This window comes from Metopolophium dirhodum, chromosome 8 (genome assembly GCF_019925205.1).
Source record: "Metopolophium dirhodum isolate CAU chromosome 8, ASM1992520v1, whole genome shotgun sequence".
Lineage (NCBI taxonomy): Eukaryota > Metazoa > Arthropoda > Insecta > Hemiptera > Aphididae > Metopolophium > Metopolophium dirhodum.
In genome coordinates, this window is record NC_083567.1 from 36,085,359 (window position 1) to 36,103,363 (window position 18,005).

At 29.3% G+C, this 18,005-nt stretch overlaps 4 protein-coding genes across 9 annotated transcripts; 2 read left to right on the top strand and 2 right to left on the bottom strand.

Moving 5' to 3' along the window:
- Nucleotides 1–656: 656 nt before the first annotated feature.
- Nucleotides 657–2,266, bottom strand: LOC132950270 (V-type proton ATPase subunit G-like). Its single transcript, XM_061021621.1, has 3 exons — nucleotides 2,038–2,266; nucleotides 1,088–1,188; nucleotides 657–1,018 (listed from the first exon to the last, which is right to left on the bottom strand). The coding sequence occupies exons 1-3, from the start codon at nucleotides 2,117–2,119 to the stop codon at nucleotides 836–838; spliced, it is 366 nt and encodes a 121-aa protein (XP_060877604.1). The 5' UTR covers nucleotides 2,120–2,266; the 3' UTR covers nucleotides 657–835.
- A 156-nt stretch (nucleotides 2,267–2,422) lies between these two features.
- On the top strand, nucleotides 2,423–3,836 carry LOC132950269 (uncharacterized). Its single transcript, XM_061021620.1, has 4 exons — nucleotides 2,423–2,792; nucleotides 2,881–3,082; nucleotides 3,152–3,310; nucleotides 3,374–3,836. Exons 1-4 carry the CDS (start codon nucleotides 2,761–2,763, stop codon nucleotides 3,593–3,595), a joined length of 615 nt encoding a protein of 204 aa, XP_060877603.1. The 5' UTR covers nucleotides 2,423–2,760; the 3' UTR covers nucleotides 3,596–3,836.
- Nucleotides 3,837–4,844: 1,008 nt separating this feature from the next.
- LOC132950268 (3-hydroxyisobutyryl-CoA hydrolase, mitochondrial) lies at nucleotides 4,845–8,539 on the bottom strand. 4 transcript variants are annotated; one of them, XM_061021616.1, is made up of 3 exons: nucleotides 8,407–8,539; nucleotides 5,174–6,164; nucleotides 4,845–5,112 (listed from the first exon to the last, which is right to left on the bottom strand). In XM_061021616.1, exons 1-3 carry the CDS (start codon nucleotides 8,416–8,418, stop codon nucleotides 4,979–4,981), a joined length of 1,137 nt encoding a protein of 378 aa, XP_060877599.1. In that variant the 5' UTR covers nucleotides 8,419–8,539; the 3' UTR covers nucleotides 4,845–4,978. The 4 variants fall into 4 exon arrangements, with proteins under 4 accessions (XP_060877599.1, XP_060877601.1, XP_060877600.1 ...); XM_061021618.1 differs by having other exon boundaries at nucleotides 8,475–8,493; XM_061021617.1 differs by lacking the exon at nucleotides 8,407–8,539 and adding an exon at nucleotides 8,226–8,398.
- Nucleotides 8,540–9,059: 520 nt separating this feature from the next.
- LOC132950375 (frataxin homolog, mitochondrial) lies at nucleotides 9,060–12,178 on the top strand. 3 transcript variants are annotated; one of them, XM_061021799.1, is made up of 4 exons: nucleotides 9,060–9,578; nucleotides 9,662–9,776; nucleotides 9,865–10,071; nucleotides 11,567–12,178. In XM_061021799.1, the coding sequence occupies exons 1-4, from the start codon at nucleotides 9,367–9,369 to the stop codon at nucleotides 11,567–11,569; spliced, it is 537 nt and encodes a 178-aa protein (XP_060877782.1). In that variant the 5' UTR covers nucleotides 9,060–9,366; the 3' UTR covers nucleotides 11,570–12,178. The 3 variants fall into 3 exon arrangements, with proteins under 3 accessions (XP_060877782.1, XP_060877781.1, XP_060877780.1); XM_061021798.1 differs by lacking the exon at nucleotides 11,567–12,178 and adding an exon at nucleotides 10,469–11,026; XM_061021797.1 differs by lacking the exon at nucleotides 11,567–12,178 and having other exon boundaries at nucleotides 9,061–9,578; nucleotides 9,865–10,236.
- The last annotated feature ends 5,827 nt before the right edge of the window (nucleotides 12,179–18,005 follow it).

An 18,005-nucleotide genomic window follows, 5' to 3' on the forward strand; every position in this document is an offset into this window, starting at 1 on the left:
AATTGTTGTAATTGTTACACAAGTTGTAACTTTACAGTTTTATTAATGTTTATATTTGCCTTATAAATAGTAATAAGACGTGCACAAAAACAATATACCACATTGTTTTACTAACTAAAGAAACATATTTTATTAAATAAGTATTTGTGGTGTTATTTAAGTTTCTTAGACAAATGTTAAAATAACTTGGACTTTTGTTCAAAACTTTAAGCACAATCTTATTCCAAAAGTTGTGTGATAATGTAAAATGAAAATGTAGGTATCATACTGATAGTTGACATTAATATTCTAAAAAATTTGCTCCAAGTATAATCCTTCTACAGTACTTGGTATCAATAATAATTGGTTATTATAATTAAATTTAACATTTTATTATTTTTTTAAGATATAATAATATATTAGGATTTAGGAGTTCAAAAATTGCTTTGTACTATCATAATATTTATTTTGTGTTTTATCATTCGACCATCTCTTTGTAACAAGATATATTGACACACACAGATATACAATATTTTGTGTAGGTACTGTTTCTGTGTTTAATCAAAACTGTATTTGAATTGGAAAAAATAACATAGTATTTTTATTTAACATGGAATAATAGTAGTATTGATTATATATATATATTTTTAGACTTCCGTAAACAAAACAAAACAAAATATGTTCTTAAAATTTTAATATTGAAATCCTAAACAAATAAATAATCATGATAATAATACACTATAAAATTGAACAACATATGGAATGTTTCAGTGAAACGAAAACTAAAACCAAAATTGAATTTGTACACCTTTATATTTCTTATATGGAATTGAAAAAAAATACTATGACACACATATCATTCTTTGTTAGCTGTAGCTTTGAAATTTTTGTGCAGCTCTGGTTTGATGTCATAAACCAGTTCAAGAATTTGATCAATGACTGCCTGCTTGTTAACAATTACGGCCTTATTCATTTCTTCAATCTTTATTTTAGTGTCAGCATCTATTCTTGCAGCAACATCTTCGCGAGAACCCATGTGCTAGATTTGTAAATGAAAAAAAATCATTGTTGAGTCCATATCTATTATATTATGAAATTCAATATTTACTTTAATTTCAAATTCCTTGAACTGTTTTTCCCTTTCTTGTCTGTATTTTTCAATTTCATCTTGAGCTTCTTCTTTGGCCTGCTTTAAACGTCTTGCTTTACCTAGAAATAAGTATAAAATAATATGCCATTATGCCAACATCAAAATTGGGTGAGATACAGTGGAGTGAATGTTTTTCTATTTTAAAGCAATCATAAGACATTGAATTCAAAAATGAACTGAACAAATCCTTGGTTAAAAAATAAATGACAACTGAGAACATTTTAATAAATATAATCAATAGAATAAACAAATGCATCAGTGTTAAAATATCAAATCTAGAGGTGCTAATTTAGTAGTACAACTTTTAGGTAGGTACTTCATAAAAGAATAAAAAATGTTTACTACACTCATACCTGGTTGCATAGAACATAGACTGATTATATATTAAATATTTAGTGATTGTTTATGTAATATGGCATCAGAATCTCAAACAAACACTGATGTTTAACAAGTATACTATTAAAACTGATTAAATATTATTATTAATGAGAACCCTAGTAAAAACCACGCCTACTAAACCTGATGTACTAAATAGAAAAGTTGATTTTATACTAAGTATATTTTTATACATCATAAATAACTATTTTGTTTAATAACTTGGAATGATATTTTAGATAAAAAAAAATAGTATTATATTTGAGATAGCTGTTTACAGAACACAAATAATTTTGAAAAAGTATAAGGTGTGGCTTTCGGTAAGCCTACCAAACAGCTCATCAAAATATATAGGCACCTGCCGACTGAAAAAACCCGATTATGAAAACGAAAAACAATTGGCAAATCGTATTGAAACGTTCGACGTACAAGGTAACTAATGGGTTTATTTTTAATTGGAAACTACCTAATGCCTAATATCTTGTATCAGATGGTTATCAGCCACACCTTAAATTGTGGACTAGGTTACTTACGTTTCTTGGCTTCGGCTACTTTTTCAGCAGCCCTCTTTTCGGCAGCCAACAGTTGTTGGATTCCTTGAGTTTGGCTGGCCATCACGACGACTGATTAAAAACAATTTAATTTTTTAAAACAATTTTTGTATTATGTAATACGAGAATGATCAGCACTCAGCAGAGACGAGCTGATGATACGAGAACTGGAGAGCCTGCCACCTAGAACATTAGTTATCTGTACGTCGTACTACTAAATAAAGGGGGAATTGGCCATGGGGATTGACGAAATAAATGGGTGTAGCCAACGTGCCAAGGTCTCAAAAAACAATCAGCTGACCACCGACTTGATGATTTCCTTTTGGATTACACAATACATGAACAACTGTTATCACTTATCGGTGAACGATAACAACTGTCAATTACATAACTTTGAACTTTCTGCGATGTCGGCGCGCGCTATCAGTACAATGGTAATTGGTAAATCGAAAATTCATAATATCAATTTTGGGCATTTCGGCTCGGAATTCTTGAATAATTGAATAATTGAAAATTGATAAATAATAATTCACGGATAGTATCTCCGTTGTAAAATTTTAAATTATTCTGAACCGTAGTATAATTAACAGGCAATAGTGAGATAGGCCGAAGGTACTATATTTATAATAATAATTTACTGCGTCGTCGTTCTCCATTTTGCCATTTCCACTTTCCAGTAATCATTTAAATATTAAATCATCAATCATGTCATTTGAAAATCTGGCCAATGATCCGTTGTAAGTGCACACCATTTAGCTTATAAGGATTTATCTATTGCTCGATTATATTTAGTAATAATATATAATTAATTTGTTTTACTTTTAGTTTTGTTTCGGGAATAGAGTTGTTGAACAATCTCGATGACAAGAAGTTTGTTCGTTTAGTTGACAGGATGATACAAGATTTTGAACCCAATCGATTGTCTTCGTTTTCAGAACTTGAACTAGCATCCATGGAAAAATCTTTGAAATTGAACAATAACCAATGTCAGTGTTTACTGAATTGTTTAAACCAATTATTGAAAGAAGTTAATATAATATTGTTTGAAAATCAAATAATTTCCTAAACTTGTTTTTTTAATAATTTATTTATTCAGGTTATAAGTGATGTGACAAAACCTTTGGTACTAAAAAATGTGTTGTCTACACTATTTTCGTTTAATGGGAGAAAAGTTGAATTGTTTTGTGAATGTTGGTCTAAAAATGCTGAACAAGTTGTGTCTAGACTACAACAAAACTTTACTCATTCATACAGGGTAATTATAATTTTATTATATTTCATCGATGTATTACAAATGTAAACCATTTTTTTTATTAAGTTAAAGGACGTAAATTGGGCTTTGAATATTTCATCAAATGTTGGAATTGAATTATCTGATCCAGAACCTAGATGTTTAATAGAGTTAAAAGTTGAAGACAGCCAATATCATAGTGAACCTAAAATCAAAGAAGTTACTTTGGATTTAAATGAAAGAGAGTTGAAGAAACTCTACGATACATTAGAAACAATTAAAGTAAAACTAGATTCGCTTTCGGATTAATAAGGGTTATTAATTAGAATATATTATTAAATATTTGTATTTATTCACTTTAATATTATCAATTACAGTAATTGCTTATTATATTTAATGCTTCGTACAAGTATTAAACTTTTATAAAAATTTAGCTAACCACAGTTTATTATAATTTGTTGATTATTTATTTTATTTTTTAAATTATATAATTGTTGTTTTATACCAATGATTTTATGTGTACAAGAATATAAAAATGTTTGTGCACAAACCATAGATCTTATGGCTTATACCAATAGACCGAAAATAGTAATAGTGTCAACAGTAGAACAATCTGCACTACTTAGGGTTGTATCCAGTAAACCACACAAGCACACTAGGACTATAAAGGATCGTTTCATTTTAAATGCCACCGTGCGTGTTACAATTCACAATATAAGGTAATTATTTAGTATATATAAGGATATAATATTTATATATTAAATATTTGATAGTTTCTCATTGTACTATGTCCATATTCTCCATAATTGTACATTATGTTATTGTGTTTCAATGACAAATATTTTGATCGGACGGAATGGCATCACTGCAGGCTCTGGTAGGCAAGTTCAGACTGGATGTTCTTTCTAATGCCTATACATTTATAGATTTATATTTTTTTATCAAATAGATTATTTTGTCACGCAAACTAAAATATTAAATAGTTGAATTTATTTAATATTGGATATTATAAAAAATAGATTATTAATTCTAGGTACATTGAAGAAGCGGATTTATTGGCAGGGTGGGGGTTATCATGGCGACAAGGTGGTTATCCCCTTTGGTATTTTTTTAACGATTTATTTATGGTTAAGTCTTCATTGTACTTTATAGTTGATATATCAATCATAAATATTCCTATTCGCCCCCCCCTCCTTAAACAAGCTCAGATCCTCCCCTGGTACATGTACTACATAAAAATGACTTCAGCACAATGAAACTACAATAATAATTACAACAAAGTCAGTTTTAATTTGTATTGTGGTTTGAAAACATATTTCAATTGAATTATGGTATGAATTTATGGTACATGATTGTTGCTCATTCATCTAACATCTATAAGATCTAAAGGATCATATTTTAGAAATTATATAAAATATTTTAACCATTAACTCAATAGAACAATTTCACAATTATTATATTAATATGGACTACATTAATATGTATACATAATTTCATAAATTATGGGTGTCATTTTTATTATACATGTCCTGATAAGCATACCAACAAAACAATCAAATTTGTAAATTAAAAAAATTATATTTTAGTTTGTTTGTACATATATATTATTTAAAACAAGTTTAAAAGTATATAAAAAAATAACAATCATATTAAACAAATTATAATAAATAAATACTATAATTGTATATTTATTTACGATAATTGCAACTCTTCACCGTTTGAAAATGGCTCAAAATATTTGTCAATTATTTCATCTTTCACTTCTTCCAATGAAGCTGGACACCATTTTGGATTTCTGTCTTTGTCAATCAACAGTGCTCGGACTCCTGTAAAAAAAAAAAAAAATGAAGATTACTGTAATAATAACAAAAAACAAACAAAAATCACCTTCGTAAAAGTCTGTAGAATACTTGGCTTCCATGGACCTGTACGCCAGTCGGTGTTCCATTATAAGACATTCGTCTAGACTGAGGTTTTTTCCTTTCAAAATCTCCTTTCGCGTAATTTTCAGTCCCGTAGGGCTGACCTCGCTGAGCGTTTTAAGCATCCCTTGGGCCCACTCCGAACCGTCTGTTCTCAGCGCGTCAACAATCTCTTCGACTCTCTCGTGGGAAAATATCGAATCGATTTTCTCGACAAACGGTGCCATGGTGAACTCCACGGCGTCCAGATCGTCCGTGTTTTCCGCGAGTACGGTGCCCGGGTCCCTGACGTCCTCGATCAGCTTGGCCCGGAGACCTTCGATCTTCGAACTGTGTACGTAATGCGTGGCGATGCCAGCCTTGGCCACGTCGCTGCCCTTCAGCCTGCACCCGGTCAAGCCCAACATGACGCCCAGGTGCTTGTCCATCCTGGACAGAACGTAACTGCCACCCACGTCGCAGAACAGCCCGATGGCGGTCTCCGGCATGGCGAACAGTGTCCTCTCAGTGGCCACCCTGTACTTACCGTGCACGGATATGCCAACGCCGCCGCCCATCGTGATTCCGTCGATCAGCGAAACGTACGGGATCTTGGACTTGCCGATTATACTGTCCACTGAGTATTCGTTCTGGAAGAAGTTTGTGCCCATTTCCAGTGATTTAGCGCCCGGGCCGTTCTCTGTGATGGATTTCACGTCGCCACCGGCACAAAACGCCTTGCCGCCGGCACCCTGGACGATCACCATCCTCACCAGCGATTCGTACTCCTTGAGTTTCGGTTTGATCTTGACGACCATCGACGTGTTGAGGGCGTTCAGCGCTTTCGGCCTGTTCAACGTAACGATGCCCACGTCGTTTTTGACTTCAAACAGCACGTCGTCCATACAGGCGGTTGAACAATTTCGTCTATAGCCCAACAAACGTGTCGAAAACCCGAGGCGAGTCGAACAAATCATCTGCAACAAGAACGACAAATAACAATAAAATCGTTGTAATTATATCAGGAGGGATATTCCTGTATTATAGGCATGATGTATTCACTATTCATATTTCACGTACATCATGTATCTATAGTAATGTTTATATAAGTTAAATATTTAACAAATTACATTATTTTGGAAGTAAAAGGTAACGTGCAGTTTAATTATTGTATGAATATAGGTTGGTGTTTAAAATTTAAATACATTATTTATTAGAGAAATAGGTACATAGGTATTAAAATAATTACGAATATAGATTAGGTACAAAAAAGGATAAGAGACAAAAAAATGTGGTTACAGATAATACTTTTTTACAATAGGTATAAAATAAAATATAAGAGAAGCGAAGACGCCACAACCGCATATGTTGTATCCGTCTTACAAATAAGCAGTGTACAAATTAATACAATAGGTACTTAACAAATTCGGTAAAAATAGTGAAATCACATTTTTGTTGTTACCTAACAATAGTTAGATTTAATATTAAAGAGAATCGACACAATACTACCTATATAAATATATAATATTCAAATCTTGTAGGTTTTTATTGATATTTTAATTTTAAAGTTTCTGAGCAATTTATTGTTATAAATTAATATATTGTTGGGTATGGCGTTTTCAAGACCTCAAATATATTGTATCTATCAAAGATATTATATTTTAGGTACTATAGTGTACTACCTACTATTATGCTGCATAACTGAATTATAGGTACCTAGACAATACAAATTAATTAGTCAAATAGTGGCCTAATTCTTACAAAATATTTTTAAAATAATAAAATATTATTAACTAAACTAAATGTTAATTTTGTGAATATTAATATTTATGTAAATATTATACATTTTCGTAGTATCTATCGATTTTACCTTTGTTTTATGTGACAAACGTTGCGAAATATTCTTCATAGTAGTGTTAGGTATCGTTTTTTACCATAACTAGGGGGCGCGTAAAATTCCTAAAACGTTTATTCAGAACCGTATTTAAGTATTTTAACAGTTACATATTTTATCCCGAACCGTATTTAATCCGAATTTCGAATGGCGAATAATATATACACCATAGACTTATTAATGTATGGATTGAGCGTCCCCCATACCGACCATAACTATAGGTTGCCAAGTGCTAACATTGTTAGAAAAAGATAGTCAACACCTGAGTAATATATATGGTCCCGCCTACCAGCTAAGGTGTATGCAGTATGCTATCGAACCCGGGACCAGCGCCACTCAGCGTCTCAGCCATTATTGAGGATAAAATAGCGTTAATAATAAATAAAAATAAAATAATATCGTAATTTTTAACATTTTAGAACTAGCCAAGGCCTAGGGGTGCTAAGTTTAATATTATCTAATCAAAGCTCCTCCCTCCTTGGCCCTTACAGCCTTACGTCATTGCGACTATGTCTGGGCACTGGAATACTTTTTCACACTTTCTTTTTAATTGTTTTTTTAAATTCCTACTAACTTCTAGTTATTGGTATTGTATACTAGTATACTTACATTTTAGATTCTGAGCGGAGCGAGAAAGCTAGTGGGCTTTTACAATGGTGTTTTTTTTTTAATTTTTTTTTTTTTTTTACAAAATTTCTACCGGCCGTGACAGGAGTGTTTCGATCTTTTAGCAAATTGAATCAAGATGGAACTTTAGAGAGGTCATTTTTCGATTTTCTCAATAATTATTTAATGCCACAGGAAAAACTACCGACAAATTACGAAAACCGCTAAAAATGGGATTTTAATATCGAACGCTTTGCTTATCGCCAGAGCAACGAATAAAAAATAATAATAATATTATAAAATTAATTCAACTTAAAGGCTATAATAAATAATAAAAATTAAAAAATCCAGACTGATAAACCGTTTCCGCTCAGAATCATTTTTCTTAAACAGTGATATTATATCATTGAATTCAAGTTTAATACAATCCATTATACATTGCCCCATTTGCAACCTACTGAACAGCAGAGCGACATCCACTTGACCACTTACCTGCTTTTTTTTAGTGTTAAAGTAACTATATAGTAGATGTACTTACCTTTTTATTTGAATATCAACAATGAGTTGTGTACAATTTTATTAAACCAAGTGTCGACTAATAATTAATAGGTATGAAAATAAAACTAGATTAATTATTTATGGTTATGAAAATGTATAGGTGCACTATTACAATTATTATTAATATGATAATTTATTGTTGAATACTAAATAGATATTACCAATATTATCATATGCTTATTGACTATTGCTTGATTAATATTATATTATACATATAAATATGGCTCACAGGTATTATCAGCACAGTATTATGTACCTATATAATAAACACTAAATGTATGACTATATTAATAACGTTTTTTAGAGATTAAATCTTCTAAAAAAAAAAACTGAAATTCGAATGTTTTTTTTCATCTTATCATTTTTTTTTATCGGTGTTTCATGCCTATAACTGATAAGTTATCTAGAATCATGGTTTAACATATAACCATATTGTTCTATGTTATAACCGTGTTTAGCATGACAGGACACGAGATGAATATTGTTGTTACGAAATGTAGCTCAACAGGCGGAGTTCGGGGGGATATTTTCCTTTTAGCATTACTAGCGCCGTCTTAGTGGATAATTATGGAACTAGAACACATCAAACAAATTTATAGTTCCATAAGTATTCACTAAGACGGCGCTAGTAATGCTAAAAGGAAAATATCCCCCCCCAAACTTCGCCTGTTGTACTACATTTCTTGGTCCACCACCCCCACCCGCCAACCTTAGTTGTGTCCAGTTCAGCATATCCTTAGGTCCGTGGTTAATACAACTTCATAATCATCATTACAAAATGGATATTGGACAATATGATTAGGTGATAACCGTGATAACTGATAAGGGCTAAGACAGCCGTGGTTCACGTCAAATTCACTATATCCATTAGTTATAACAATATAACGTGACTACGTCATGTCATCAGTAAATTTTTTTGTCACTGGATTCTTTGGCACATATTATAATATAGTAATATCATGATATCATGCTTTAGCAGTTTAGCAATTTAGAATTTTAGCATCCTTGTCTATGTTTGGATTAAGATCACAGATACATAAAAACATATTACCATTTATACACAAAATTTGTAATCTGTGCCCTGTAGTGTTTAATAACCTCCGATCATTACAAATTTCGGCATGATGTCTTTGAAGCTACTACAATCATTAGTGTCAAAAAATGAATTCTTTACCAGAACATTACTTAAACAGGAGTATTACCGTCTTATCAATCGATCACAGTTTAAAAATTGCTCGTTTCAACATCAAATGAAATTCAACCCTTGTGGCAAGGGCAACCTCAACCTACATAAGTCTTATGTGTCTAAACAATTTTCAGTGTCTAGTAATCTGTACCTACCCTCTATTATAATATTACGATTATACTTATGCCAAATGTAATTGAATATTAACACATAATTTGTTTTTGCTTTAGGACTGAAATAGATTTTGAACAAGCATGCAATGAAACGTTAGAATCATTATGTGAATATTTTGAACAAGTTGTTGAAGATAATCCACATCTTGAAAACCCTGATATTTTATTCAGCGTATGTATAATTTAATATATAATATACATAATTACAACTATTTTTTCCAATCAAATATATTTATAACTTTTCTTATACAATGTAATAGGATGGTGTATTAACAATTCAATTAGGTGAACCTTATGGCACATATGTTATTAACCGACAGACACCAAATAAACAAATTTGGTTGAGTTCGCCAACAAGTGGTCCAAAACGATATGATTTTAATGGCACAAAATGGATTTACAAACATGATGGTGTCAGCTTACATGAATTACTGACTTCTGAGCTATCTAAACAGTTTTCATTTAATGTAAACTTTTCTAAATGCATATTTAGTGGTACTTTAAGTGAATAGTTATATTATATAAAATTGTTTATAATATAAAATTATTAAATAAATAATAATTAGTAAATATTTACAAATTTTAGATTAAGTTGTAAAAATTAAAAAATATATATCTTGTTCAAACGGTTACTAATCAAGGGTTTTGAATATTGAGTACCTGATTCATTACCTCTTTTCATTTGAAAAACTTGTTAAATTTTACCTTTATTAGTCTTTAAAATGCCCCTTGATAATTCTAATGAAATAATAATATAATCATTGATAATGTCTACATTGAAATCTGAGAGAACATTTTCATTTAGTTAGAAGTAAATTTAATAATTTGACATATTATTTTTCCTAATTTAATGTAATTTTTTAGAAATTTCTCAATGGGTTAACATTGTTGGCATTCATGAAAAAGTGATTATTGATCCGATTTGATCCTGAAGGAGTTATTGATATTATATTATTATGTCTCAAAAATCAAGCAACGATTACCTATGTTGCTATATACTTTGTAAATGACAAATAATTTTTTTGAAAATTAAAGAAAAAATAATATTCATTGAGATTTAATTTGAGGTATTTATATTACATTTAAATATTATAACAATACAATTATTATTAAGCTCTTAACTAAGATCAAAAAAAATAGACAAAAATTAAGTAGAGCAGAATTTAAAATTATAAGATTCAACTCATAATATGTAAATCATTAAAAAATTCACTGGTACTTAAAATAAAATGCCTGGAATGCTGTAAAATATATAGCATTTTACTAATATTTGTAAATTATAAAAATTAATGTAAATAGGTCCTATAATTGTTATTAGTTATTACTTATATTATAATATAATTAAATACAATTATGACTTATGAATTATGGTATTTTCGCATATGAACCAAGTTTCTATAACATGTACTAATATTAAAGATCAATGTAAAAAGTAAAATATACCTATTATTAAAAAATTATTTTTTATGTATTTGTTTTTATTAAATTGAATTTCTCAGGTTAATATAATAATATGCATAGCATTATAGGACAAACCATAATATCATACTATAAGAAGTATAATGTACAGGGTATGATTTTCAAAAAGTGCAAAATATAAAACATGTTCTTCATTTTTTATTGAGTTTTAGCATTTTAGCTTAATATGATAGTCTGTACTACTACTAGAACAGTAATAGCAGGTATCCAAAAATATTTAAATATAATTGTTGATAGATAGCGCTGAGGTATTCAACTTTTGATTAAAAATAGTATAACCAAGGTGAATATTATACAGATATATAATATACCTATATAATATAATATATCCAGTGGATATTATCCACCTTGAGTATAATATTAACTCTTAAGTATAGATACTAATGTACTATATTATGTTCTTGATAACCTAACAAAAATGGATTGAATACTTGATTCCTATTTATTATAAATTATAATGGATCTTATGATTTTATTTTCTAGTGAGTTGTACCTAATCAGTGAGTGATGACACCGAACAATTCAATTTACTTACCAAATACCAATCATGTACAATATACATTGTACATATCTTCAAATGAAGCGTTTATTATTGACTGAGCACTACAGTAGAGACCCAGGAGGGCTAAGGGGACTGCAGCACACCCCCTACCTCATTGACCGTATTAAAATATAAAAAAATTAACGAATTATTCATCATTGAAAAATTCATGAGGTACCTTATGTCTTATGAGTTATGATAGTATTATAATATTAAATAATATTGTAACATACACGTACCGCAGAATTCTGTATGAAGTATGAAGTGATAAGTGATGACTATTATATTACTATTTTTGCAATCATAGACATGATGTATATCTCGTTGATTACAAATGTTGTGAAATTATAAAAAAAAAATAATTTATAAGAACTTTTAGATTCTGAGCGAAGCGATGAATGTATTGATTTTACAATGATGTGTTTTTTTATGTTTATTATTTTGTGTCTGTCATCACATGAGTTGAGAATTCATAAAAATTTTTCTTTTTAAATCTAAGATTTGAAAATGTAATACAAGATTATCCATAAGTTTGTCTACCTTTATCAAAAAAAAAAATGTCTACAATAAAGTCAAATTAAATTTTTATGAGTGTTTGAAATTCATATTTTTACAACATTTGATATTCACTCGATTTCTGATGTAACGATTTTGCTATTTTGTTGTTATTCAAAAATGAATAACTGTAGATACATGAAAATTTTACTGAATGTTTATATTTTCATTTTCTATACACCATACAGTTTTGAAAATATTTTGACTGTTTTTGAGCTTTATACGAACATTGAAAGTTTTCAATTTTTTTAGTTTTTTTTCTTTAAATATTAACAAAATTTTATTTGTTGGGTAAAAAAGCGTGAAAAATTAATGCAAGGCTCCTGATATATTGTTACAATAGCAGTTAAAAAATATTCATAGGCACAATTTTTTTTTATAAGCATTTAAAGTTCAAATTTTGATAAAATGTATCAAATTTAAAATTTAATAATTATTTTGTAGTTAAAAATTTATAAAATGTTCAACTTTTATAGCTAAGGATTGAAAATTTAAAACAAGGTTCCAAGTAAATAGGTTATATATAAATTACTTTATTCACAATAATATTATCAAATATACTTAGTAATATCATTGATTATAAATACTATATAGTATTTATAATCAATGGTAATATCATAGGCTAACTGACAGTTTTCGCTCAGAATCATTTTTCTTATACAATAATATTATATCATTGAATTCAAATTTAACACCATCCATTACAGTGACCCACTTGTCACCTACTGTATAGCAGAGCGACATCCACTTACCCAACTTTTTTTATATAAAGATTTATTTTTCAAAGAAAACTCATGTTTTTCAAAATTTAAACTGTTTTTATGACGTTACAAAATAATATTTTTACTATTTTTTTTTGCTGTTATTGTCTTACTTTTAACTATGACAACATACATTTTTATTTTCATATTCAGAAGAAGACATTTTAGGAGTTACTTCAACAGTAACTTTTCTGATAGAAAAGCGAATCTAGTTGGTACTTTGGGGGGTCAGTAATTTTCAAACGCGATGTGAAAAACAAATGAAAAATTAAGGAAAAACGGGACTTTTTACGCAAAATCTGTTTTCGAGAAAATCGATTTTTGTTTTTAGTGCAACTCTAAAACAAATGACCGTAGGTACATGAAATGTTGACTGAATGTTTATATTAGCATTTTCTATACACCATAACATTTTCCAAATATTTTGACTTATTTTGAGCTGTTTACGGACATTTTCAGTTTTTTTTATATAAATATCAATACAATTTTATCTTGTGGGTACAAAAGCTTGAAAATTTAATAGAAGGCTCCTAGGTAATTGTTTCAAAGGCAGATGAAAAAAATTAAAAATCCTTAGTCACAGTTTTTATTTATAAGCATTTAAAGTTCAAATTTTGACAAAATACGGAAAAATCACGAAAATTAGCAAATTATTTTGAGTTGAGAATTCATAAAAATTTTTCTTTTTAAATCTAAGATTTTAAAATGTAATACAAGATTATCCATAAGTTTGTCTACCTTTATCAAAAAAAAAAAATGTACAAGAAAGTCAAATTACATTTTTATGAGCGTTTGAAATTCATATTTTTACAACATTTGATATTCACTCGATATCTCATGTAACGATTTTCTTATTTTGTTGTAATGAAAAAACGTATAACTGTAGATACTTGAAATTTCACTGAATATTTGTATTAGCGCATTTTCTATACACGATAAAATTTTGAAAATAATTTGACTCTTTTTGAGCTGTTTACGGACATAGTCAGTTTTCAATTTTTTTAGTTTTTTTTCTATAAATATCAATAAAATTTTATTTGTTGTGTAAAAATCGTGAAAATTTAATATATATATGATATACCTCCTGATATATCGTTCTAATAGCAGTTGAAAAATATTAAAAATACATAGCACAATTTTTTTTTATTAGCATTTAAAGTTCAAATTTTGACAAAATTTATCAAATTTATAATTTAATAATTATTTTGAAGTTAAAAATGTATAAAATGTTCAACTTTTATAGCTAAGGATTGAAAATTGGAAACGAGGCTCCACGTAAATAGGTTATGTATAAATTACTTTATTCACAATAATATCACCAAATATACTTGGCTGACTGACCGTATTCGCTCAGAATCGTTTTTCTTATACAATGATATTATATCATTGAATTCAAATTTAACACCATCCATTAAAGTGACCCACTTGTAACCTACTGTACAGCAGAGCGACATCCACTTAACCACCTTTTAAATTTTTAATATACTGTAATTCCTGTAGGAATTAACTATATTATTGTGAATAAATACCTACATTTTTATTTAACACTATATGGGTACCTACTTCGTACCTGTATATTGTTGGGTACCTCATTCATATTTTAGGCTGAGTCCTCTGTGACAGTGTGACTTGAAAATTATTGAGTTGACTCTGACTCGGTGTAATTATTAATTGACCTCGACCACTCAGAAATCAACACTAAACTATAAAGTATAATAAATAATAATTATACCTACTCTAAAATCTCTAGTAATTTTTGTGGGACCTTCTAAGTTCCAAATAATGAGTCTATACAGTGTTTCTGCGGCGGTGTGAAAATACCTTAATAATAAATACCTAATATACTAAATAAGTTTTTAGTACTTAATGTTTAATGTTTATATTAAATGATTACATAATATAGTAATATTATATTGCTTTATTCTAAATTATAATTACACATTAATACATTATATTAAATAATTGGGTGGGACTCGGAGGCGTAAGCACTGCATACACTCAAAGGAAAAGAGGTAAGCAAGTGGGTCACTGTTATAGTGTTATGGATGGTGTTAAATTTAAATTCAATGATATAATACCATTGTACAAGACAAACAATTCTGAGCGAAGACGGTCAGTCAGCTTATGATATTACTAAGTATATATTTGATGATATATTATTGTGAGTATAGTAATTTATATATAATATAACCTATATTTACCTGTAACTTTGTTTTAAATTTTCAATCCTTAGCTATATAAGTCCAACATTTTATAAATTTACCTACAAAATCATTTTTAAATTTTATAAATATTCGAAACTGTGCCTATGTATTTTTATTATTTTTCAACTGCTATTATAACAATATATCACGTTCAGGAGCGTTGTATTAAATGTTCACGATTTTTGACCCAACAATTAAAACAATTTTATTGACAATTATAGAAAAAAACTAATATATAGTAATATTATACTAGTACCTATATAGATTGTATCATACTCGTGGAATTCATGGATGGTTAAAAAGCCTGTCAAAATGAGAGGGAAAATGGATTAATAAAATACAGCATCTTAAAATACAAAATATTTTTAAAAAAGTCGCCTAACACTTAAAAATTTTTTGAATCACTTGCTCGAACGCATTGTGCTAATTGCCCAAACACAAATCAATTTTTAAAAATTCGCACAAATGCAAACTGCCTGAATTTTTGGTACGGCTTCCCAAAAGCCAAAACACAGGCTGCGGCCGTAATATTATCGTGGCAGTGGTCTATCAATTTTTAGGTACAAAACTATCAAAATCCTCTCAAGCTATTTGCTACGCTTCCAGTATCCACAGAAACCGCTGAAAGGTTTTTTTCTACCTTTAGGAGATAAAAAAAATACATGCTTTCTACAATGACAGAGTCTAGACTGGACGGCATAGCAGTAGACAATCTTACGAGGAATCTTGTATTAAATTTTCAAATCTTAGATTCAAAAAAAGAAATATTTATAAATTTCTAACTCTAAATAATTTGCACATTTTCGTGATTTTTACGTATTTTGTCAACATTTGAACATTAAATATTTAAAAAAACTAATCGTGACTGTGTATTTCTAATATTTTTCAACTACGATTGTAATAATATATTAGCAGTCTTACATTAAATTTTCAAGCATTTTGACACAACGAATAAAATTTAATTGACATTTATAGAAAAAAAAAACTAAAGAAAAATGAAAATTGAAAATGTCTGTAAACAGCTCAAAACAAGTCTAAATATTTTGAACATTTTATGGTGTATAGAAAATGCTAATTTAAACATCCAGTGAAAATTGCATGTATCTACGATCATTTGTTTTAGAGTTACACCAAAAACTAAAATCGATTTTGTCAAAAACCAATTTGCGTAAAAATTCTCGTTTTTCCTTAAGAGGATGTCAGCGCACTATTTGTTTTCTCTTTCTGGCCCACGCGCAACATGTACAAAACGCATTAACGCAGAATAATTTTTTTTATGTTTTTAAGTAATTTTAGAGTAAAATCGCCTATAAATAGATAGAGAATAATATTTTTGAGGGAATGACATATCGATTTTATATTTTAATGTTATTTGACTTTGTAATCGACTTTCTAAATAAACAAAAAATGTTGTAAATTTAAATTATGTTTAAATTGTTTTGGTACGATATTTCGACAAATTGATATGTCATTCCCTTAAAAATATTATTCTCTATCTTTTTTGTAATAGGTAATTTTACTCTAAGATTACTTAAAAACATAGAAAAAATGATTCTTCGTAAATGCGTTTTGTCTATGTTGCGCGTGGGCAAAGAAAAAGAAAACAAATACTGCGCTGACATCCTCTTAAATTGTTTTTTGTTTTTCCTTGGCGCTTTTGAATATTACTTAATTTTAAATATTAACCTCCCCAATGCAACAATTAGATTCACTTTCCCATCAAATAAGATACTGAAGTTGAAAATCGAAGAATTATTTCGACTACTTATATCGACTATCGTGTACACAGACACAAATAAAAAAAATAAACACACATCATTGTAAAATTATTAGGTATATTCATCGCTCCGCTTAGAATCTATAAAAAAAATTGATCAATTTAGATTATTATATTAATTAAACATTATAATTTATAAATGATTTTAAAAATTGTATTTTTATTTCTTAAATACCTATTTGAAGTCGTATAGGTAGTTTTCGTTATATTTTTGCTGGTGTCGCTACGCTATCCGCCGATTACCACCTATACCTATCGGATTATTTTTCATCGAGTGGCGGTCCATTTTTGACCTATTGTGTTATCGGCATATCGCACCAAGTACAAGTGTAACACGTTCTGAAATTGCATAAGTGCGACCGTTTTTCAGTATAGCAAGGTTCTCAAAATCTTTTCTAGGTCACGGACCCCTTTCAAGTATAAAGTATAAATACGAACCCCCCCCCCCCAAAAAAAAAAAAAAATAATAAAAAACTAGTAGGTATTTACAATATTTGTATTGTTATGATTTTAATACTAATTACTAAGACTTAGTTCATACATTGTTGTGAATAATCAACTATAGTCAAGCTTAGTTTACATATGAGTTCAGTACCTATGACATTTGCTGTCACGCCTACGGTTTGTCCCGTTTAGTTGTTGTCTTTGGTGAGGTGGAATACGAGTGTACGTATTCGGCAACTTAACAGTTTACGCCAAAATTTGAAAGACCGATCGAATTTACCAAAATAATAAAATACAGACATTCAATAAAGTTCACAACATAAAAATCCAGTTTCCAAGTTTGTTAATTTTTTGGATTATTCAAAAAAACTCAGCCACTCTATAGACCCCGGAGTAATCATTTATGGACGACCCTCAGGGGTCCATAATGGGCCACAGGTTAAGAACTTCCGCAGTATGGTACAGTGTATACTCTAATCCATCTAAGAGTGAACCACTCGGCTGACCAAAACACATTTTTTCCGCGCATCCCTGCCACAATCTGGACATTGACGAGAGCGTAAACACAGGCGCCCGACGACCGACAACGGACGGCGATGACTGTCCACCAATGATAGAACTCATAGCCATCGTATAGGGG